The 26,013-nt window shown below is 38.7% G+C and overlaps 1 protein-coding gene across 29 annotated transcripts in view; it reads right to left on the bottom strand.

Annotated features, from left to right (window-relative positions):
* Window positions 1-26,013, bottom strand: part of LOC144001554 (neurexin-1a-like) — a 235,382-nt gene that overhangs the window by 75,706 nt on the left and 133,663 nt on the right. For 4 of the 29 annotated variants that reach the window (XM_077496004.1, XM_077496002.1, XM_077496001.1 and 1 more), the window contains exon 1: window positions 15,297-15,934. The exons of the other annotated variants lie outside the window; for them this stretch is intronic. In XM_077496004.1, the coding sequence (XP_077352130.1) occupies window positions 15,297-15,534 (238 nt within the window). In that variant the 5' untranslated portion in view covers window positions 15,535-15,934. Of the gene's footprint in view, window positions 1-15,296; window positions 15,935-26,013 lie in introns of those variants that run through there. 29 annotated transcript variants of the gene reach the window in all.

Genomic DNA, 26,013 nt, shown 5'->3' on the forward strand with positions numbered 1-26,013 from the left:
TGGTTTATTTGATCAGCATATTGCAAGATATATTTTACAAGCTTACAAGTTTACAGGAAATTTGTATTTGGTCTCGGATATAGTGCAGTAACAACAACCTAAGACTGCACTAAGATAATGAATATAAATACTGTATGTGTGAGGATTACTGAGAAAGAATATTCATGGAGATGACAAAATCTATAATTTACATTAATAATTAGAAAAAGAGATACGGTTGTATCTGTTTGTGAGAAGGAGAAGGAAGTTATTACAAGTGAGGGAGTAGGCTATGTTAATATTCATAGGAATATGAAGTTAGCAGCCTGAGTGTGAATGATAGAATATAAATCATTCTGACTGTAATTCCAATATTTTCTTGTAAACTAGTTCACAAAGATATAAGGCTATCAGTAAATGCCTCATTTATCCCTAATTACATTTTCTATCCTCTGGCTTTTCTCAATTGTACAATGATATAAGAGGGCCACTCTGCTGACAACTTTGTTCTCATTTCCTCATTTTGTTCAATACACTGTCATGCGTTAGCGAAAACAAATTGCTAACAATAATTAACAATAGTGTGATTAAGAAATGATCAGGCTAGCAGATGTGTGGTGGTATTTATTCTGTTTTACTGGAGAACACACAATTTATAAAGCTTAATTAAATATTAGCAGTCATATTGCCCACATGAAATTAGTGTTTTGTTGTCTTCTACCAAATGAAAATATATTATGTAATATATTTGTGAAGCTGACACACTTTGTTTCCATGACGTCTAGAGGCTGTTTTTGCTGAATACCAGTCTTGTTCCACATCCGCAGGACGGCTCTTGGCCTCTTAACAGAGCAATTTCATGCTAGCAGTGCACTGTCTGAGAGTTTTCCTCGGAGCTAGCAAACACTTGCTCCATGTTGCAGATTCTTATAATTAAGCTCTTCTAAATCATGTAAATGTTCACGCTCACATCCCCCTCAAGCAACCATGTCCCCCTCCCTGTCTCTTTATATGAAGTGACACTCACTTTAACTGTATGACATTATATCATGACCTCCAAGAAAATACTACTTGTCTCATTTCAGAGGATTCTTGGAGGAATTTTGCTGCTAATAAACAGCAAGTCAAGGGATCAGAAGGTTAATAAACATAATCAAGACAGATCATTTTGAGTAATGAAAAAAAAATGGTTTCATTGAATATGAGTATGCAGAAAATGATACGCATACATGCATACATAAGTAACTTATAGATGTACTTATATACTAAAAAAATAAATAAAATAAATCTGAGTATTTTAATTGTATGCTTACAAGGTCATCCGGAATTGTCAGTCTACTGGCTATAGTATATTCCTTGGTATGATTGTCTAAGATCACACCCACTCAGGATGTCTTTCTGCTGACCTCTAACACCGCCATCATAAGGAGCCTCATATTACTACTTCTTCCGAGAAACTAGCGAGGAATCCAATCATAATTACATAGATGTGATGGAAATATGAAAAGGAGACACGGCATTATAGATCCGCTTTCTATCAGCACCTCACACGTCTTTCTCTCTGTTCACTACCAAGGCTTCCTGTAATGTCTGGTGTGCAAAAATAGATTACCCGACGTGTTTTTTTTTTGTTTGTTTTGTTATTGATCTTATACATAAATCTAAATACAATTTGAAAATGGGATCTACTACACCAGTGCGGTATAAACCTGTACGTAGTAAGGTTTGAAGCAATCAAATAGCGACAGTCTTTAGAATGCAAATGAGCTTAATCAGAGTAGTAGCGACCAAATGACAGAAACTAATTGGATAACATTTGTAACCTACAACATAGTTATGTATATCATTAAAAGGAAAAATGTTTTTCTTTAGGTGTCCTCATGGGGGGGAAACGATTAAAAGTGTCGTAATGATTTCTATTGGATTGCCGTTTCCGATACTTAGGAAATCGTTAAAGTGATTTATGAAGCACAATTTCCCATTCAAACACTCTCAGTGTGTGTGAAGTAGCTACCTCCAATCAATGCTCTTTAGGATTTACTGACATCAGAAAAATCATTGCGTGCGCACCCACATCCACCAGTTTACCACATCCCTGTGTCGACAATTAAATCGTCTTATAGCTCCGTTGACAAGATGGCAAATACAGCGAGGCATTATAAGCGCTGATGTTTAGCCTCATAGCGATTTAATTGTCCTTTGAACTCCATGTATCAACTTAATGACAATCGTGATGAGTAGAGCTGCTCTATGTTTGGTGGCTCTGCGTGCTCTGCGGGCGTGTCTGCCACTTTATGTTTTTATGACATGCATAGCTACAGTACTTAAAAATGTTTCACAGTGGTGTGCATCGCTCCAATAAAAGGGGATTCGATATATGGGGTGCTATATGTTTTAATGACTGTTTATTTAAAAGCAGAATGATTTGATTTATATTATACAGCTCAGCTTGAGAGGGTATGATGCAATTAGTTTATTGTACCGTATTTTCCACACTATAAAGCGCACCTAAGAGCCTTCAATTTTTTCAAAAGCTGGCCATGGGCCTTACAATCCAGTGCGCCTTATATATGGATCAATATTGAGCCGCAACAGGTCTCGCTGTTGGTGACCCTGCACGATCGGTGACGCGCATGCGCAGATGATCCCGCCATCTTGGATCGCTAGCTAATACTAATACTTTACCTCAGAGAAAATAATAAAACAGCTGTTTATTCATTTTGGGAGTGAATGGAGTTGTCAGAAAGCTGGTTTGTAATCTATTAATAAAGTTTGACTGACCTATCTGACTGTTTTGTTGACATTCCCTTTAGCGCAGCACCATCTAATGGATGCGTAACGTAACCCCAGCCTCTACTGTAGAGCCTTATATATGGGAAAAAGTTTGTCAATCATTGAAGGCGCGCCTTATAATGCGGTGCGCCTTATACAGCATATGGAAAAAGTTTTTAAAATATGTCATTCGTTGAAGGTGCGCCTTATAATGCGGTGTGCCTTATAGTGCTGAAAATACGGTAATTTTACAAAATGAATGGACTCGTCTATAGTGACATGCGATCAGCTTAGGCAAATGAGGTAGTTATAGTATAATACACTGTCATGGTCTCAAAGCAAAAAAAAAAAAAAAACCCAAAAAAAACACACAAAAAAACAAAAAAACAACAACAAATAATTAAATAAACAAAACAAGGCAACATTCAGGGCCTTTAGCACACTCTAGTCCATATTGTAAATCATAGCAATCTTGCTAAATGTGCAGCATTGAGTGTTTTAGCCACTCTCTTTACCTCATCCCATTCTGCTATTACAATAACCTATTACTGTACTTACAGTATTGCACACTCAGCTTTACTTATTTACTCCTGTTTTCTTTATTTCAAGTGATAAATCTCCCCGTTACATCTTTACCAGGGGGCAGAAGTTAAAGTGATTCTCTTTGTAGTCAGCAGAAAGAACTTTGCAACACACAAGTGCTCCTACTGTATGTCTAGGGGACAGGCAGCTTGCTTACCTTGCACTAGCTTATGTCTTGATATTTTGGCATTTATACTGTACAACACAGCCAACAGAACTAACACTTCATTGAGGAAAGATAATATTTCCTGCATGAACGTTGGCTCTTCTGTTATATTTGGCATTAGCACCAGTTTTTTGCCACCTGCTTTCATTGATGTGGTCTATTTGTTTGTGTGAAATTTCCTGGCGTCAATTTGTAACATCTGATGCATTTAATACAGAATTTTTAAATAGTTGGCAGAAATAAAATGCCAGTGTTTTTGTATATCAAGACAACAATTAGCATGGACATTTGGGTCTGTTCTTGAGAATCTTTTTCTCATAATATTTGAACTCTATTTTAGCACATGCTAGTCCATGACTGCAATCTTTTAATTTTTGTGCAGCATTGAGTGTTTTAGCTGTGACCTACCTGCTGCTCTTCTGTCATGAAAGTACCCCATTACTGTACTAATATATCAAAGCAAATCAAATGAAACTTTATTTATATAGCACCTTTCATACATTCAAATGCAACTCAAAGTTCTGAACAATTAAAACATCCATAATACAATAAAAAGAAAAAGCCACCCTTCCCGCCCCATATCCCCATGATCGTACCCACGGACACATACGCAAACCACAACATGGCGGGGCACAGAAGAACCCTGTGAGGAAAGGCATATTGCCCACTTGCTTAGTTCCGTCAAGCGTTCTCATTGCAGTATTTGGACATTTTAATGTACACTGGATGAGATGTTTATTTGTGTTTTACTTTAAAAAAACATGACTTAGAATATACACAAAAGTTAAAGTCACCCTGACAGGACTTGGTAAACATTCTAATTAGCACAGTTCCTCAGTATTGTTTGCACTGTATCCATTGATCTACGAGCCTTAAGCCCTCCTTCATCTAGGCAATCCCCGCGCAGCATTTCGGACAGTGCCCAACCTGCCTTCATAAGCCGATACGGATTAATCTCCTCCTTCTCTGTCTCACTCTTGGCTGGGCGAAATTGATGTAATTAAATTAAGTGGAGACAAAATGTGGGGCATTGCTGCTTGCTGCCTTTGATTGGTCACCCTTATTAAAGTCTATAAGATGCCAGCTCCAGAATTACAGGGCAACAAACGTAATAAAGGGAGTCAAAGCTCAAGGCATAAGCAGAGTCAAGTGAGCACATCCAAAGTGAAGAGACAAAGTAATGAAGTCCTGTGATTAAAAACAAGCCAATTAGAAAGTACAGTACAGTAGTTTTGTGAAGGGTCAGAAAGAAACAGAAATGTTATGCTGTCTAGTCTTTTTGACAGCAATTAAATAGAAGAGCTACCCCAGCAGACCAAGTTGGAATTGTTTTTATTTTTTGTTTTTCCTTTAATAGACCTGAATCACCTTCATTTAGGGTTAAGAGCAAAAATCAAGACAATGACTACTTTGAACTGGGTTGGCTACGCTGTACGGAGTATAAGAATGATGTGGATTTTTTTTTTTTTTTATGAGAATCAGACTAAATTTTAGGGATGTCTACAGATACCACTTTTTTTTTCATACAGTTCCAAGTATGCATACTCAACTCTTGATTTGTAACCGATACCAATACCAAGTGCTGATACCACTAGCACTAATATATAAAATTTCCCCCAAAAAAACAATGACAGATCATTTTAAAGAAAGAGCTATACACTGCTCAGAATATATGAGTACACCCACTTCAAAAAATGTCTCAATGATCATAAGAACAATTTCCAAAACTTTGACAAAATGTTTTCTGTAGAATATGCGCTTAACTCGCAACAAAGTAAGGTTGATAATACAATGCATAGATTTAATGAAAATAACTAATACAAAAAATTAATACACCCCACAACAAAAACTACTACATCTAGTATTTTCTATGACCTCCATGTTTGCTAGGCCTGGAATTAAAAAGTCTTTTTCTTGGGGTCTACTTATTTGTGTAAAATGATCTTGAACAAATTAGTTTAAAAAACTATTTTTTGTGTGTACTAATTAACAAATCTTGTTTCAGATCAATGATCCACATTTGTGTGAGTACTTTGCAGTATAGTATCATATAGAAAATCTTGATTCTGAAAGGGAACTAATGGTGTTCTACAAAGCTGTTGGGGTGTACTCATTTATGCCGAGCACTATATATAGCAATATAGCATTTTTCCTCAATTGGACGAGATTAATGGCAAGTTTCTGTTCTTCTAACTTATAATTAGTTCCTGATTGTAAAACTGTCACAAGAGATCGGCCAATCATGGCATCGGATTCAGACCCCTTGAAATATATATGTATGTATGTATGTATGTATGTATGTATGTATGTATGTATGTATGTATGTATGTATGTATGTATGTATGCATGTATGTGTGTGTATGTATGTATGTATGTATGTATGTATGTATGTATGTATGTATGTATGTATGTATGTATGTATGTATGTATGTATGTATGTATGCATGTATGTGTGTGTATGTATGTATGTATGTATGTATGTATGTATGTATGTATGTATGTATGTATGTATGTATGTATGTATGATGTTGCCCAAATCACCACAGCTTATGCCGTGATGGACTTATTTAGACATCAAACTAATTTTGACCGACACCAGGTAGTAGTATCGGACCGATACCCGGTTTTATTTCAAGTAGCTGTACTTGCAATGGCGGCCAATACCCTAGTCATTCGACCAATACCCTAGTCATTTGACAATCAGGAATTAAAAGTTATGTTAATATGGACCAACTTACAACAAAGAATAGCTTTATTAACTGTAACAGAAAAGATTTAAAGTGCATCTGAAATTCAAAAATAAAATTAAATCCTTAATTAAACTATAAACATTTTTTTGACTGACCATGTCAAACCATATGATACGGAAAAATTAAATTACATAAAATCAATAAATAATAATGCATTCAAACTGATCACCAACATTAACTCAGGAGCACAAGAAAAACAAAACAAAAAAAAAACAAAAAAACTTTAACCTGCAAAACAAAAATATAAAATCATTTGTGCTGATTTTTTTTAATTTATTTATTTATTTATTTATTTTTTGCTGTGTGGAAAGCGCGCATGCTCAGTGCAAACAAAACCCCTACACCACCGAGTGAATGCTCCCTGCGCACACTCTGCCAATAATGAGCGCCACTGCCCCCTAACGTAGTGGAGGTGCAATTGCACTTTATCCTAGAACAGTAAAAAAAAATGTAAAAAAATTTAAAAAAATAAAATAAAAAAGCATGTTCCCCAAGGTCAAATGTGCCCCACTTGATGGAGCCTCGCGCCCCCCTGGGGGTTCCCGCCCCACTTTTGAGAAGCACTGCTTTAGTGAATAGGCCCCATTGTTTTTTGGGTGGGAAATTTTATGTATCAAAAGTACTATCGGTACTTGGGATCGTTGACTACTCAAGAGTTAATTATTCATACTTGTATCAGTCTGAAAAAAAAAATGGTATCAAAGATCACTACCTAATACGGTGAAATGTTCAGTACAATACAGTTGCGTTACACATCTGTCATTTATCCTCACACTGCTGTGCTGAGATAAGCGTTACCCTCGCACAAAGCGGCCTCGGGGTAGCCATACTGACCACCTCATCATGCTCTTCATGGTAAGGGCCCATCAATTCAAGGCTGAGGATAATGCAGTTCGCCCCTGGGCTGCTAACATTGTGCCATGAGTGCTCAGTCGACCAGTGTCCCTTGAAGCAGTCTGCCCCCTCCGCTGCCATGCTCACTTCCCCTAAGCCCAAAGTGAAACATGAGCCCCTGCCTTGTGGAGCAGAATGGCCCATCCAGCCTGAGCTGACAAGACCCAGTGTCCTAACGGAGCGCTAAACCCAACGGGCCCTTTGTCGCACCGACCAGCTGCATATCTGGCATCCCGGCCAACCGCTTTGGCGCTCATAGAGGTGTCCCACAGTATCGACAGCTTCTAATTTACTCTCTCATCATCACCTTGCCTCGTTCGCAGCTAATACACAATGCGCCCTTTCACTCGGCTCGGATCAGCCTCTCTCGTTCGCCAGCAAACCTTGATTAGATTTTTCTGCATCCAGTGTTTAATTTGCACACATCAAAAAATAGACTGAGAGAAAATGAAGCATCATTTCCCTGCTTAAAAAAAAAAAAAAAAAAAAAAAGCCTCTATGGAGAATCGTGTGCCATGAGACATTAGTGTCATCATTATTTGGGTCCAGTGAGCCTGTGCACGAGCATGAACCAAACATCCTAAACATCTCTGCTATCTTCTTTATAGAGAGCAAGCAGATGCGGTGCAAGTGTGCAGTTCCCGTTAGTGAAAAAAGTGTAAGGGATAATTAGACACTGGAAGTGAGACAGAGAAGAGAGTCCAAGGCCAGGGCTCTAATATGAGACTCATCTCACTGCTTGTGCACCATGTGCAGCCCAACCTGCGTCTGCGTGAATACAGTGCACACAAAGAAGATGCTAGAAGATCACAAGGGGCAACTGCACTTTAAAGAAAGAAATGCACCCTTGATTCGGAAAAGCCAGAAATATTGTACCATCTTGCTCCTATCCTGTTAAAACAACCCCCCACATGCAGTAGTAGAATTCACAAAGAACAATTAGGGGACCTAAAAGCTCAAAAGTAGAGCATAAACACCACCTCCGAAATCTATTCATTATAATCAGTACAGTTTATAAATAGTCTCTTTAAGGCACAAACCCCACTTGCTCATGTAGAATTTCATGTCATCCTCGCTTGGCACTGCTTCATTTTAAATGTTTACTCCTTTTGTAAGCCATGCCCAAGAGATACCAAACATGCCTTGGCCTTAATTGCAGGATTTGACATCAGCTTTGCTTATTGCTTCTTAGTCTCAAACAGCAGGGAGATATCATTTAATTAGCTGCATAACTTAAAGAGATAGTTCGGATTTTTTGGCATGAATCTCTATTTCATCCTCACCTCCAGTGTGTGCGATCAGCACTGACTTACGCTTGACAGTGTTCTGTGAGACGAGTTCTGGTCCGGTGTTGGATTTGCATTTGAGTTATTTTTCGGAACAATATGATTACAGTTGAGCTCCGTAATTTAGTGCTGGTCCACAAAAATCTATGTATAAATGACGGCAATCGTTTTTAAGTTATATACCGTTATTTTCCCGATGCAGCCCACTTGATAATATATTTTCCTCCATGCGGCCCCTGAGCTCACATGAGTTTGACACCCCTATCTTAAACTGTAGACTAGTTTTGGCAGCTTAACGATGCATTCGGATGAATGGATGACGGAAAGATGAAGTTTCTATAGCCAAGTATGGCGTATTAATTGCGGAGCACAACAAAACACGTCAGCATTTCACCAGCCGTCAGGCTTAACACGGAAGTAAAAGAAAGAAAGAAGAAAAGTGTTTGAGCGCCTCACAGTGGCACAAGCGCAACATTACACATCAACTGAATACATAAGTCTACAGTTTGATGAAAAGAAGCAGCCATTCGCTGCTAATACTGCTTTCAAGCAACCACTCGAACGTTGCGTGCGCATGCGTATTACATAACGCCACAGAATAGCGAAACCGTGGGTACGGTTTACTAAACTGTGGGTACAGATTGCTAAACTGTGGGTACAGATTAGCAGAAAAAAAAAAGAAAAAGTCCGACCCTGACACCAGAGGGGCTCCGTATAAACAAGACATTTTGATTAACGTTTTTATCTATTTCATTGGGCGGCCATTTTGCCACTTGCTGTCCATTGAAAATGACATCACAGTTGCTCAGGGCCCAGGGAATGACCAATCACGGCTCAGTTTGCTAACATCACATGACCAAACTCAGAAAACAGGTGAGCCATGATTGGTCACTACTTTGATGTAATTTTCAGTCGACAGCAAGTGGCAAAATGGCTGTCCCCTGAGACTGATGAAACGGGTAGCTTTTACTGTTTGTGTCATATTCCACAAACGCGATATTAGTCAGCTGTGTTTAAATTAGTGGGGCTGCAGAGAACATATTTTTGTAAATAAAAATTTTGGGTTGACTTCCTTTTGTAAGTGACAACAATAATGGATATTCAGTGTAATGTTTTGAGATTAATGTTGAAAATAATGTAATAAATGTATATTTTTTTGGTTTAAAAGAGAAATGCTTACTGGCCAAATTAGTCATTGAACTATAAATGCTGCTGAATTCAATGTAAAATACCAACATTTGTGGTAGCATGTTGTATTATCATGTTACCAATTGTTGCATTAACTACACACGAACAAAACATTATTACTAATGATAGGCGAGTAGCGATGCCAGGTATCCGCATTGGCCCGAAACCCAGCCTTATTTCAAGGTATTGGCACTCGCAACGACGGCCAAACTGGTTGCTCGCTTGTGCCCATTGTCCGATCAGGAACTAGAAATTAGAAGGATAGAAAATTGCCATTACTTTTATGTGATTTTAAGGGAAAATTATCAGGTCTTTCTTTAAAAAATAAATAAATAAATAAAATAAAATAAAAAGGTCACTGTTTTTTGGGAGAAATGTTGTGTGCCAAAAGCGATAACTAGTGGTATCAGTACTTGGTATCAGTGACTACTCAAGAGTTGAGTACTCATAATGGTATCGAACATCCCTATAATTACATTTACACATACAGCTGAGTTGAGAAGTGACATGTTCATGATTCTGGTGGTAATTCGTAGTGTGTTTTCATTGCATAACTATTCATTTAAAAAAATTGTTGTACTTTGCACATTTATCATCAGTCACCAAAACTGCATTGTTTATATTCATGGCTATATTTAAACACAGGGATCATGTGCCTTCCCAATATTTACCACACACAGATACCACGCATCTGCCAACAAATAAATAGAAAACAACAAGAAGTCAACAAATGTGTGTGGGCTTGCATTGTATTCCTACACCGTGTTGCTCAGTGTATGCTAATATTAGCGTGCACCTTGGTGTTCAGCAAACACACTTTTTTTTTCTTTTTTTTTATCAGTCATTCCCAGCAGACCGGAGGCTCGAAGAGATGGAAGGAGCAATGAGGTTGCTTAAATCCCACACAATCCTATTAGAGTGGATTAAGGGCCAGTCACTCGGCTGCAGGTGAGCAATTGTAAATTGCAAAGAAATGAGAGTTACGACAATCCCCATCCTGAAGCCGACTATTTGTGCAGAGGGCAGCCATTCAGTTCACATGCTGTCATCTGAATTTGAGACTATTACGAAGTTGCAATTTGCTGAGAGGCGGTCTCTGCATGTGTTGATCAATTTTTCTTTTTTTTACAGTCAGTCAGTGTGAGCTAAGTGGGAAGTGAATGCGCATGTGTTTTCTGCCTCATGACAGCAAAGATTTGAAAACATTTTTCTTGAGCACTTCATATTGGAGTGTAGCACTAATCTATAACACATCTTGTCATTCATATTATTTTAAGGACTGAAGTTGTGATGCTTATACTGATTAACCAATAAATATGAAGCAACCACCTGAGTGCAACTGTGTCATGACACCAATCATTCCCTTCAAAATTCAGTATTCAAATCAAATTAATTAGTGTAAAAAGTATTACGATTCATCCCTTGCACATTGCTAAGCAAGTTATATTTTTGTATTATGGATTGCTTTACCTTCAAAGACATGAGCCAGAGGTGTAAACAGATTGACAGGATGTCAGAGGGCACAATACACGTTCCTGATGATTCACGATGCGTGGGTAAAGAACTCTCTGACTCAAACTCAGGCAGGACCCATGCATGTAGGGGGCACACATCCCCTTGAGTCCGAATGGAGGGGGTCTTTTTCTCTCTCGTTGACGCTCTCATCTCCCAAGTCTCTCATCTGAAACCGGACACATTACTCAGCTGAACCTCCCCTGCTCACCACACGCACAGTCAGGTCTCATTTCCCTCCCTGCCATCTATGGTCACCGCTGGAACCACACAGACCACTGCGGGTGCAAAAACACTGCCCACTCAGTCTGCTTGGATGGGCTCTGCACACCAACTGGGGAGTTGAAGGTGGCTTAGGAAGGAAAAGATGAAGATGAGAGGGGGGTGGGAACTGGGGGGTAGCAAAGAGGAGATGAGTGGCAGCACACTACATACCGTCGGATGCAAGTAGGTTAAAGAGTTGAAACCCATGTCCAATAGTAGAGGGAATTGCTGTCCATCATAGAGAAACAAGAATATACTCTAAGTGTGGCCTTCAGTCTCTTATCCATGGGTCAATAACCACCTAGGCTCCCTTTAGATTACAGTAACATGTACTCAGATCCTTATCAGCACAGCTATCATCAACACTGCCTCACAGAAGCACAGATACTGTCATCTCCACACAATCGGAGGCATGGGAGTAATTATATTATACAAGCCTACAACATACTGTACCGGCAAGTACAGCAACATCACAGATCCTCCCTTGTCTCTTCTTCCATCTCACTCGAATTTTTCCTTCTCCCAAGACTCAAACTTCTTATTTCTTACTTCTAAAGTTTTCATTCACTCTCACTTTAGCTGTTATTCTGCAATATACCGGTAGTGACATCACAGAATTGTCTGTAATTTGACTGAATGATAGTTGTGACATTTACAACTGACTTAAAACAATACATGGAAACAAATTTGCAGGAATATGCTCAATCAGTGGTTTTGCTAAGCTCATTAGCTCCCACTGAATCTTGTGCTATTTTAGTCAAAAAGGGTTTATTTGTATCTAAGCTCTACAGTATATTAACCAATTTATTAGAAGACATGGCACCTATTTTTTTTTTCAAAAACCTTCCATTCTCATTCTGTCCACCTCCATTTTTTTTGAACTAGCTTTGTGGGTCATTTTTATTATATGCCACGAGCCACTGAAAAATGGAGGGCGGACCGCAAATGGCCCCCAGGCCGCAGTTTGGACACCACTATTTTAGATGAATAAAAGTCTTCACACAGGAATGGACATATTTATGTTAAATTTTCAAAACCTGCAGGCACATTGGGCAGACGTATTTATTAATTACATTAGGGATGGGTTAACTTCCCTATAATAACACGTCATATCCATTTTTCTATAATTAAATTCTAGCTGGAGTTACAGTACATGAAGAAAAAAAAACACTCAAAATCATGGAGCTACACAGGAATTCAGAATATAAACAAAATAACAGTTACTAGTTAATTGCAGCAGTAAACAGACACCCCCGAGAGAAGACAAACCCCATGAAACTGAAGTAATTTGCATCACAGCAAAGACAACAGCAGGCTTTATCCTCCAGTCAGGTACCATGTTGATTAACATGGCTTCCATTTTGTTTTTATGTACCCCCTCCACATGCTGCTCGACCTAAAATGTAATCACATTACTGAGAGAGCTTATCTTCACTCGGTGCCTTCGTAAACTCTTAATAACGGCTCAGAGGAGATTCTTGAATATTAGGTCATGAAATATGCCCTCAGGATCTTTGGGGAAAGCTGGGAGTTATCTACAGCTACTGGTCAGTCACAGCCAGTAAACACCCTGTCACATTTAAAATGATGAGGGGCTCTGCATATGGTACTGTACAGCACCTTGCTTTTTATCAAGTCCAATGTCCGATAACACACTCTCAAAGGACCATCGCTTGTGCTGCTCTTATCAGTTGCAGATTATTTCCTTATCGAGAAACAAGCATTAGAGCAGCAGTACCCAAACAGCCAGACTGTGGATTGGTACCATGGATCAGTCTGTTCCGGCCCACAGAGAGTACATTTAAAACATATCTGGCCATGTCTTTTCTATACTGCTTGTCCATTTTAGGGTCAGGAGTCTATTCCAGCTGACTTTGGGTGACTGAGTTAACCAAACATGTATGTTTTTGGAATGTGGGAGGAAGCCAAAATACCCAGAGACAACCTGCAAAAGCACAGGAGGAACCAGAACCTTAAGCATGGTGATGGCAAAAACATGCATTGGGGCTGTTTTTACTACAGCGTTAGCACAAAACCATCAGGGAACTGCTCGAAAGTATGACAATGCCATGAAAAGCTTACTAGAACATCTGGAATTTATTTGGGGTTAATCAAAAGCACTTTACATTGTAGCAGGTGTTTGCTGACTCCCACTTAATGTGAGTTTGAATGTGACTGGCTAATCTGAACACAGCAACAAGCCATTTGTACAAAGATGTGCACACTTGTACAACCGCATTATATTATTTGGTTGTTTGTTTTCTCAAAAATATTCATTTCTTTTTTCAATTGGATTGTACAGGTTATAGGTCACATTTTGTTTTTCTCTGCTGTCTGCCTCCAGTTCCGCATTAGCATTGAGAATCTGTTCTCAGTTCTCAGTTACCTGCATAAATAAATAAAGTTTTAAAAATAAACATTTATGGTGGAACAAGTTTTGAAATTATTTGTCTCGGTCTTATTTTTTCATAGCACCAGAAACTTTAACAGGGCTGTGTCGACTTTTTTTGTGTTTTTTTAATATCCACTGTATTGTCAACATGGGTTGTTTTATCACTATTGCATCGGTGTCTTTGGCCATTCTGATGAAGTATTCTAAAAAGTTACCAAACACTGTCGGTGAAATATTAATGGCCATTTTCTGTTCTACTAATTTATAACATCTGATCATAAAAGCGGCCACAAGAGGGCAGCTGATACTGTCCCAAGTTTCGATACCTTGAAATAAGGCTAGGTATCTGTCCGATAATGACACGTGGTGTCCGTATTCGCTCATGACATCATAATAATACCTTCTAAATGTGTCCATTAGTTCTCATTGTATTATTTCAAAACTCTCATGAATTCTCCTGTGCGGTGAGTTGTATTCACTCTGCATTTTGTATGTTTAATTTGTGCATGAACAGAAAATGTGTCTTACCGTATTTTCACGACTATAAGGCACAACTAAAAGCCTTCAATTTTTTCAAAAGCTGACCATGCGCCTTATAATCCAGTGCGCCTTATATATGGATCATTATTGAGCCGCAACAGGTCTCGCTGTCAAGACGCTATCGGTGACCCTGCACGATCGGTGACGCGCATACGCAGATGATCCCACCATCTTGGATCGCTAGCTAATACTAATACTTTACCTCAGAGAAAATAATAAAACAGCTGTTTATTCATTTGCGGAGTTAATGGAGTTGTCAGAAAGCTGGTTTGTAATCTATTAATAAAGTTTGACTGACCTATCTGACTGTTTTGTTGACATTCCCTTTAGCGCAGCACCATCTAATGGATGCATAATGTAACCCCAGTCTCTCCTGTAGCGTCTTATATATGGAAAAAGTTTTGAGATGTCATTCATTGAAGGTGCGCCTTATAATGAGGTAAGCCTTATAGTGCGGAAAATACGGTACTTAAAAAATGTCTGTAGTATAAAAAAGGCTGCGGAGCACTGCATAGATTATGCATTACATCATCTTCACACCGGTACTTGCTGGTGCCTTGGCATGTATTGCTCAAGTATCCCGGTCTCTTAATGTAGTATGAATGTGGCCCCATGAGGATATAAAGGTCTTCTCTGCACTCAAGCTGGGCCCATAGAAGAGGCTTAACACCTTACAGAGCTAGAGGCAACATGCTCGTCCGTCTCAAACACCCTTGGGCAACATGGAGAGCCACAATGTTCTAATCCTGTCTAATCTGGACACAGTGGAGCATCTGGAGAAAGGGATATGGCTAATCTCAGTCATTGAGACACACAGGGCACTTTGCTGAAGAGGACAAAGAAGGGATAGACCTAAACTTGATGAGGCATGTATACACACACACATAATCTATTGCTAGAAATAATGCAAAGATGAAATACGGTCGATGCATGCTTTCAACACACTCGTCAAAAATGAACCAAATACTCACTGTGCCCAGCCCGTAGGGACGCAGGGTATCTGTGGATAGCAATAGGCACAATATGTTGCCGTTTGTTCCCCTGGGAGAGTTGAACATGGTGGAAACTCTCCACTGCGCCTGGTTCTGACCCTGCCACAGAGCCCAGAGCCAAAGCAGTGATCCACAAGGCCAGGTGGGCAAGGGAAGCCCGGCTTCGGTGAAGGGGCTCTTCCAGGGGTACCAGGGGAGTCCTCCATCCCACCAGCATCTTTCCTGAGTGGCTTGATGAGGCTTTAGATTACAGATGGAACTTCAGTTATCTTTAAAGCCCATAGTTCTCACCTCACAAATTCTCAAGCTCACACACAGGGGAGAAAGTGGACACTACAAAAATGTTGGTTGTGTTATTAACGCCTCTTGCTGGTGTGCGTCAAGTTAGGAAATCCGTATCAGCTTGAGAAGGTGAAATAAAGTATCATCATTTATAATCTAAAGAAATACAAACTCAAAAAGTGATGGGAATCCCCTTCTTGAATCTGCTTTTTTCCTCATAAATCTAGTAACATCTTGCAACTAACTGTCTGTATTCCAAAAGATGTAAGTGAAAGAATAAGCCAGCTTGAATAGCACAGCGCAAAGTGGATGTCTTCAGAAAAGCAAAACCCATAGTTTCTTCATTCTGTGCTCTCAAAGGTCGTCCAGAGCAACGGAAGCAAATCCAAGTCTCTTTTGCATGTGTCGGAGTGCTGCTACGCGGCTGTTAGTGCACCTGTGCTTTGGCCAGGTAGCACAGTCGCTCTCCATCCAAAGATGTGAGCTCTCAATGAAACAGTAGCACCTGGGAAAAAAATAAATACATAAAAACCCCTGGGCAGGAAACACACGCTCACTTGCAGGCAGCATCAACAGCGTTGTTCCAGAAGATGTGCGCAGGAGGACTCAGGGAGAGAGAGGAAGGCAAGGAGCAAGGGAGGAGCAGGGGGGAGGAGGGGGGGTGCTCAGCAGCCAGCCAGGAAGCGAGAGGCGAGAGTGGCTATGCAAATAGGCAGCATGCACAGAGCGAATCACTGGAGCCTAAGAGCATTGCAGGAATTGAAGCTATGTCCCCAAGCGTTGATTCCTTTTTTCCACAATCTCTCCCCCTCTCTCCAACATTCTCCAACATGGGAAAAAAAAAAAACCCCAGCAAAATTCATTTTTATCCTTTCTTTTGTCATTAACTCTAATTCTACTCGATACCCCAATCTTTGATGCCAGTTGATTTGGAAAGGAAACTTGATTCCCAATAATAAAACATTAGATCCTTGCTTATTTTTTAATACAATTTTCACCTAATTTGTTTACTGGAGGCACAATTTAACAAGAGTGATCATGCTTCAGCACACAAAGGCAACTCATACACAACAATAAACAATTGTATACAGTGTGCTTTGTGCTGTGCTGAGGTCTGCTCTGCCTGTTAATAAAGGACCATTAGTCACAAGAGAGGGTCTGCAGATGGCTGCCGCGGTGCACAGTGTGTGCTACAGGAACAGAGAGAACATGTGGACATTAAAAGCTCCGCTGACAAACAGGATCTGGATGAGCTATGAAGGTTAGTGTTTAAAGTTCAGACGGGAAGCGGACGGGACTCACACTCGCTCCCCACTGAAAAGAAATAAATGAAAAAGCCTCCAAGCATTGCATAGCAAGTTTTCTCGGGGGCAGGGGGCAAGGTCTTCTGATTAACAGAATTTGTGTGACCTTACACAATTTCGAAAATGTGGTGCAGTGAAAATGAATGTGTTGAAGCTTTGGTAATTACTAATTGCAATCTGCATAACTATGCTTAGTAAGAAATATGTATAATGGTGCATTCCAGGAACAAATAATTAACATACTAACAATTTAAAAAAATAATGTGCCCATTAAATTTGCAGTTTATACAGTATGTTTAATGGAAATGCTGCGTTGTGCAGCGTCTGAAGTTAATGACATCATCTCAGTGGTAATGTGCTAATAAATAATGAGGTTCAAAGAGTTGCTTGTTCATTTGTGCCCCCAAGTGGTAACTAAGTAAAGTGCATGAAGGTTGTGTTTGTACTGTACAGTTTGATGAGGGGGTCTTCATGAAACACTCGCTGTAATTCTTTGAAACAAATCAAATGTAATTAAAAGTAATAAATAGACAAGTAAGCACTGCATATCATTACTTTAAAAACAAAAAGTAAGTCTATCAATAGGACATGAATTAATTAATCAAAAGTTCTGAGATATTATACAGAGGGGAGTGTAAAGCCTCACCTCGCGGTTGTGTGATCCTTTTAGTATTATAAAGCATAACGTGGATCTTTTGTTGCCGTCCATAAAATGACATCATTGAGGACCAATCATCTTATTTCTACCAATATCAGTCCCTCCTCCAGCCTCGCTCCTCTGTCAGTCTCCACTGAGACAAATGCATTAATATTGTTGAACAAACAAACACACAGCGTCACACAAACAAAACTAATAATGCTGACAAACAACCACCCTCAGTAATAGCAGCCGGGGGTGAAATAGGACGCAATAAAGCATCATTTCTTTTGAGCAGGTGCAGCTTAATTTATATGACGCCACCGCTGACTCAGGGCAGCTCAAGCATGAACGCCAAGTCATGCATTTACTCGGTGTACCTGCTGTGAGATGCAGTGGCACGTTTGTGTTAGGCACACAAACACATGTGGCAAACATCTGGACAACAGTGAGCATGTACTGCAGGGTAAGGGGGCATAATGTGTCAATAATGTAATAAAATGCACTCAATTTAATGTATGTATTATTTCAACTGTCGTCTAAGGAGTGTCTGCTTGGATCGACAGCAGTCACTCTGCATGTCAGTGTGACTGCTGTCACTTCGGACTTATAAAGGTCGCAAAGCCATCAGCTTGTTTAGTTTCAATCCACATGTACATCAGCTGTCCTCGCTCAGTCATCGCCACAATCATAACAACCGTTGTCAGTAGGGAACAAGCTTTTTTTTTTTTTTTTCTTCCAATCAATGTGCATCATTCAAATGGAATTCACTCTATCTAAGTCCAGAACATATATACCTGCACACAAGCTGCAATATGAGTAAACATCAAGGATTTTGCTAGACAAAGTGGTGCCGTTGCGGTGAGCACTGCATAAATGGAGGTAAAAAAAAAAATAATTTAAAAAATCGCAAATTCAACATAATTGTATATTTACTAGGGGTGTGAATTGCCTCGTACTTAGTGATTTGATCCGTGTCACGATTCATAGGTCACGATTCGATTCGATTAATCATGATATGAATCTATAAATTGATTGTTACTCAAATTTAGAAAATACTAATCAGTAAACTTGTACATGTACACTGTAAGATTTATATGAAAATGTATGTATCTAAAACTTTAGGCTTAAAACTGTGAGCCACTGTATTTAACAAACAGGTTGCAATCTGTTTCATGTTTGAACAGCATTGAAATAAAAATATTGAGGCTTAATGTTCCATGCTTAGTGTGAACCCTAACCCTAAGTAAGACATTTAGTTTTATATTTTCATAAAAAAATAAAAATAAAAAAAAATAAAAAAAATAAAAAAAAAAGCTTTTTAAACATCGGTTCGGGCACATTTTGAATTGATGCAAGAATTGCACGATGTAATATCGCTGAATCTTTCTTTTGACACCCTTAATATTTACTGTTATAAAAGGAATTGGCAGTGGTTCTTAACCTTGTTGAATGTACCGAATCCCCTCAGTTTCCTATGCATATTCCCTGAACCCTTCCTTATTGAAAAATAAAAAATATTATTTTTCATATTCAGTGAGATGGGAGAGTAGCCTTTTCATCAAATCTGGCTCTCTCTTCACCTTGAAATCAGAAAGTGTCGTGCTCTTGTATTCCGCATCTCCATGCAACTTTAGTTTTGCTAAACTAGATTTGCTGAACTTGGCATTGCAATCATGCAGTGAGGACACTGACTCCCATCACACAACACAACTCTATAAAGTTTATATATTTATAGAGCACTTAAAAAAAAAAACATCACTGTCTTTTTATGATGGACCCCAGGGGTAGCAGATGCAATGAAAACAGCCCCAGAATTGAACCCTGTGGAACACCATACATTCCATTATACATGACAATTCATATTGCACATATTCGTCCGACCACCCTATTTTTGCTGGACATACAGTAGTATGAAGAGATTACAATAATAAAGAAATCACACGATGTATCATCACAACACCCAGAAATCGACTACTGAGCACACAAAATTATCTGCAGCACAGATAGGCCAAGCATATGTATTATATTATTATATCCACTTCCGTTGACCCAGTTTACTAACCACAGGCAAGGAGGTGCACTGCATTACAGTATACAGTACACCTTCAGCAAAAAAAACAAAAACAAAAAAAACTTTTTACCATTTAGTTCTTAGTATTAAGTGAAAAACATTTGGCTATTGTCAAACAATTTGACTTGTACATATCCTCATGTGGTGCATAAGTGATGATATAACAGCGGTAATCATTTCCTAAATCCATCTAAATACATATAGAGCATGTACTTAGGGAATAACATTTAAACAACCTTGCACATAAATGCAAATCGAGGTTATAGATAGATGTCTGCATCGATTCGCCCCTCTTGCTCCTGTCTGTTGGCAATCGTGTGTGTATATGCAGAGAAGATGTTTCCGCAAATGCATAAACTAAATCCTGACTGTCAGTGAGAGAGATAGGGGTCGTAGGTCGTCAGCTTTCTGGAGGCTTTCCCTCTATCTTGTCTGACAGTTCCCAAGATGCAGCGGGCTGCCGAAGCACTGCGGTCTGTCCGTCTCTGTCTTTCTGTCTCTCCTGTAAGCCAAGTCCATCACTTCTCTTCTCAGAGTTCACCATCTTAAACAGGTCAAGGATGGACCCCCTCCCGCTTTAGGAGAGCACAGTTTCTTTGTCAAAGAACTGTATTAACTAGAACAATAAAAAGACACAGTACTTGAAGACGTCGCTTTCCAAATACAAAAGAAAAATGCTTAGCCCTTATTTCTCATTAGTTCTGCACTTCTCTCCATGTCTCATGCTTTTCAATTTCAATTCTATTGAACCATATCTGGAGCACTTTCCTCATATACGGTTCACATTGCCCAAGTAGCAGGAAGGTATACGTGCCACACAGCTCAGTTGACGCATATAAAATAGAGGAATGCACAATGTAGAGGTTGTACTTCACTACACTGTGACACTTGTCGATGTTGCATCAGAAATGTATGTTGACATTTTACAAGAACAACTGCTGTGCCTTTATCTTGAAACAAAAGGTCAAGAGATGTGGAGAAATTGTGTTTTTCTGGTAATGACATAGATGAAACAAAACAACAAAAATGTCCCATAAAATTTATATATATGGTAATCATGTAGCTTCTGCCATCTATTGGAAGTGCATTTCATTTTATGCTGATTAAAACTAAAATTGGCATTGCAGTGATTTGTTTTCCCATAGCACATTGCTTTTTTTTCTCCACAGCTTACCCAACCAAAAAAAAAAAAACCAAACAAATAAATAAAGAAAGAAAGAAAGAAAGAAAGAAAGAAAGAAAGAAAGAAAGAAAAAAAGAAAGAAAGAAAGAAAGAAAGAAAGAAAGAAAGAAAGAAAAATAAAAAATAAAAAAAATTCAACGGTTTAGCTGTAGTAAGCCTGCAGTAAGAAGAGCTGATTATGATTGGACTCATCCACAGCTACACGGTAACATGTTTGTGCAGTCACAATTGAGAGGTGTATGCAGCTCCCAATAAATCGGTACTATCAATATCTGCAAATAGAAAACTAGGATTTAAGAAATGAAAGGATTTGTGCAGGCTTTTCTCTTAACCTTTTAACCATGTAAGTTCCATTTTGGTTTTTATGCTGTTTTTTTGTTTGTTTTTCTAGAGTTCAAATCTTGTTTTAGTGTTTTTTGGATATATACACATTCATTTCATAGTTTAGAAGAAAACAGGGATCCTATAGTTCAAAAACCTGATGTGATAAGAGGAAAAAAATAGATCAGTTTTGGATTCTGCATCCAAAAATGTATTAAAAACAGCTACCAAACCTAACAAAAATTGTGTTCCCCAGTGTTATTTGTAACTAATTTTCTGACCAATTAACTGAAATTAACTACTTTCCTGCAGCTCACCTTGTGATCTCTTACACAGCACACAAATATGCCGCAGCACGCTGGTTGGAAATCACGGCTCTAAGCAAGGTTAATTGCCTCACATACCCCCCCATCTCCCACCTCCATCCTACTCCAGAGAGCGAGAACCATCCAACGATATATGTTCTGCCAGGCTGCTTGAGGGTGGCAGCCAATGCAGCAAATGTTTTGGCTGAGAGTCTCCTGAAACCCTGTAAAGCTGGGCTCTTACTTAAATCACATTAAGACAGCAGTATAGGTGGAAATGAATTTGGCCAAGATAATGAGTGATAGCTTAACACAGATAGGGACACATGGAACCCATGAAGTCTATCCGTCATGAATGAAAAACACAAGAGATTGCAGGAAGTGAAGGACACTGTCAAAGGTTGAGCTGACTTTTCCGTAATGGAGAAAGAGAGGGATGGCTTTTGTCTAATTCCTGAGTGCTTGGAATAAAAGATCCATGCGTCATGGAGGACACGTGCCTGTTTATTGTACACTGAAAAAGTCAATGCCACATTGTTACAGTTTTTGTAACTGTGAAGCCAAGCGTAAAACTTGTACGTTTAGTGAGCTGTTAATTGAGAGTAGTAAATGTGAATTACAAAATGAACACCCAGAAGGGTAGTTAAACTCCTCCTCTGTCAACATGTTAATTAGTCCTGGGTTGTGGAGAAACAACTGCATATTTAATGTTCAAGTAAGTCACCAGTGCACAGTCCGGAGTTCTGGAAAAGCACACATGAGCCATCAAACGTTATAATCCAAGCCAAGACCAGTGAGATGGCAACTACGGTACAACAAAAGAGCATATTCATTATACACACTTTATTCAATATATATATATATATATATATATATATATGGTTACATTGAAGGCTGCGCAAGTCAGTGATGAGGTCAATGCACGGCATTTCCTACGCCTGTTGTTCCAAAATGAGCGGGGTGACTCCAGTTGGTGTGCTCGGTGGTAAATTTCGCTTTAAAAAACACCCCGACGGGACTTTAGATAAAACAAAAGTAATTTGTGTTTAATTCATTGAAACTCTTTCACTACCAGCCATTTTAGAAAATTTTACAATTTTCAATACCCACGGGCTATTACGTTCAATAATTATATATATAAGCCGAATCTACCAAATGACAGAATAGAATAGAATACTTTTTGCTCCGTCCCGTTCTTTTATAATTGACAGTAGAAAAATGTAGGTTTGCCAAAATACAGCCATTTCTCCCATGGACTCTGAAACTGTGTTTATTTCGTATAAAATGGGGGCAATGATGTCATCTACCGGTGATTGGGCATCAGTAAAGTTGTTTCCAAGTTTGACATTTACAGTGGAGCATAATCAGATTCTTTTTTAATATTGCTGATTATGGCATTTTTTTTTTTAAAGTGGTCTGAGGAAATATTCTAATATTTTGAGATAAGATATTTGGCTGAAAATGCCATAATCAGCAATATTAAAACAATAAAAGGCTTGCAATATTTCAGTTGATTAGTAATGAATCTAGAATGTATGGCATTTTGCTTATTTAATTGCATTACAGGAAATAATGGACTTTACCACAATATTCTAATTTTCCGAGACAGTCCTGTATATATATATATATATATATATATATATATATATATATATATATATATATATATATATATATATATATATATTAAAAAAAACTTTAAGCGAAAGATAGAGCAGCTATCCAGCATTCACAATGAAGCAACTGTCAATGTCTGGTTTCTATGCCAACAGTTTGAGTCACCAATCTGGCACAGATAACCGTTTAAATCGAGGATCTCCGTCAGCGTGAGGAAATAATTGAAAACAATTGTGCTGTGTAGTGACAACAGGTGTGATGTGAGGGTAATAGCGTTAATGAAACCAATAATAAGGCCCTCACAAGCCACATTATTGTTTCAGTAACTATCTAACTAAATATTAATCATCCAAACTCTACAAGATTCATTATACTGATACGAAATTACTACACCCTCAACAATAGTTAAAATCTAATGAAGAATGCTGGTTGGCTGTGTTGTTATTCTTGCAGGCATGGGACTATGGAAATGAGGTTACAGCTAAAGTGAATAACCAAACGTTACATAGATGGCCCCTGTTTGTTAAAAACCAGGGCAAGCTTTCAATACACGTTGAGACCAAATATCAAATAAAATGGGGACACATACCGGGTAAAGAGAATATTACTTTGTTGTGACAGCAGACTCGAGTGCCTCAAACCCTCATGGCCACAGAGCCGCTCTGGTTATCCCCTTGAAACAAACTAAGTGGTTTAATCCGTCCAGTGTATTCTTTTGACTGCTTGACTTCAATGAAATCTAAGTGCCCTACTTCACCCTTAACACCAGCCAACATTTTGACGTTCTCAACCGAAAGTACTCAATAGTCCTGACAAAACTAGTACATGGATGCTTTACCGTCTTTACGTTATGGCATGAGCGCTAGGTCCAATCAAATGGTCAGGATACAATCATCTTTGCTGCTAGTATATGGAATTTAATGAGCAAAATTCTTTATTTTATTTTTTTCCATTCATATCAGTATTTGATCCTTCGTATCTGATCATTATGTGGTTCCAATGATGCCATAATGATATCAAATCGTGACAATCAATTCCAGTACCTGCTCCTAATATCCAGATTGCAATCCAGTAATATGTATCTGTGTATCGGTTACTAGTTTTTTTCCTTCTTGATGGTAGTGCACATTCAATACTATCAAATAGAGATGGGCAAGTAACAATACCAGGTATTGGCACTGGGTCGATACCCTTATTTCAGTTATCAGTACGACGGCGGCCGATACCTAGAAATAACGCCGCCCTCTTGTGGCCATTTTACAATTAGGAACTATGAATCACAAATTAAAAGTATATAAAATCACTGTTAGTTTCACGCAATTTTAAGGACGGATGCTGGTCTTTCTTTAAACATATTTTTAGTGCCTGAATGTACACTTCAGGTGATTCTTTACAAATCTTCAAATAGAATTTGTGCACAATAAAATCTGTGGTAGAATCAACTTCATGGATGCTAAATGAAACTAAATCCAGTAATCATTTTGAGTCCCTAGCGTTTGGTTTCGGTTTCAGAGCCAATGTACGCTTCAGGTGATTCTTTAAAAATCTTGAAAAAGAACGTGTGCTCAATAAAATTCATGGTAGAATTATCTTTTTTGAAGTTTGAAGTTTATTGAACATATGCATATATACACGTATAATTATATAAACACATAAAGTTAAAAATAAAAAAATAAAAAATAAAATAAAAGAAACATCCAATAAATATCTATGTATATGTTCAAGGGAGTAGGAAGAAGTTGAAAACTTATCCAGTCCTACCCCTTATTCTTCATATCCTATCACTTATTTAGGATCTTCAGGATGTTAAATTAAACTAAATACATGCCAACATGACTAATTTGATTAGAATTGAATGTCTGTTGTTGACAATGCATTTGAAATCATGTACAGTAATCATGTCCCGACTCCCAAGGTATTTTCATTTTTGCATGGATTAAAGACAAATCTGACCCTGAACAATGCCAGACAGAAGAAACCATCCCAAGACCCAGACAGGCTATTCTCAAGATACTAACATACTTGTGTACTGGGTCATCCACATTAGAAATCTCGAGAGTAAGCCCCATCTTTGCCCTTTGGGCAGATACAATGGCGATATGACCCGCACTACCTCCATTGTTGCTACAATATTGACATGGCACTAATAGCTTGGAATACAGGAAGGGGTGAATGAGCAACCAAGCGAGGTAGAAGTTGCGTGAAGCTTAGGCGGCCTCGACTCAGTCGCCTTTTCTCGACCCACTTAAGCTCAATAGTAAACACCGTTCTGCTTGTCTTTAAACATTACCTTCAGATGCTTGACCACTGTAGGCTAACTCCCTGAGGAGGTGTAGACCGGACATCTAGCCCCCCCCCCCCCCCCCCCCCCCCCCCCCCCCCCCACACACACACACACACACACACACACACACACATACACCCACTGAATCCTTTTAAACTGGGATGCCAAAAGGCCAGGAGAACTGAAAAGACCAACAGAAAATAGTGTCAAACTTTTTGGTGGACTCCCTGTTTTTTTTTTTGGTTTGTTTGTGGTTCAATACTGCTGGCAAAACAACTTCAAAACACAAACAACATCTAAATAAATCTGTGTCACGCTCATAGCTACTGCAGGTATTTGATGTGACTGTTTTTATTTCTATTCAGCGAAGGTTGACTGATCTCTCAGAGCAAGTATATTTTATTATTGTCCCCATTTCACCAAAATAAATGTTAATACATGTTCTAGAAACTACAAATATCCACAAAAGCAAGCTGCATACCATGTTTTCCATCACACAGTGGCTGTAAATGTTAATAGGTGTTGTAAATACATGCTGCCATCTTGGAGCTATGCCGGTAGCGAAATTAATCGCACAGTTTGAGTAGGCTTATTATGTTTTGTTGGTACAACACTAGGTAGCAATTCCATAGCATGCTAATGAATGATATACAGGCAGGAGGCAAGGTACTAAGGCTCAGTTTTAAATA

The sequence above is a fragment of the Festucalex cinctus genome, chromosome 14, assembly GCF_051991245.1.
Source record: "Festucalex cinctus isolate MCC-2025b chromosome 14, RoL_Fcin_1.0, whole genome shotgun sequence".
Lineage (NCBI taxonomy): Eukaryota > Metazoa > Chordata > Actinopteri > Syngnathiformes > Syngnathidae > Festucalex > Festucalex cinctus.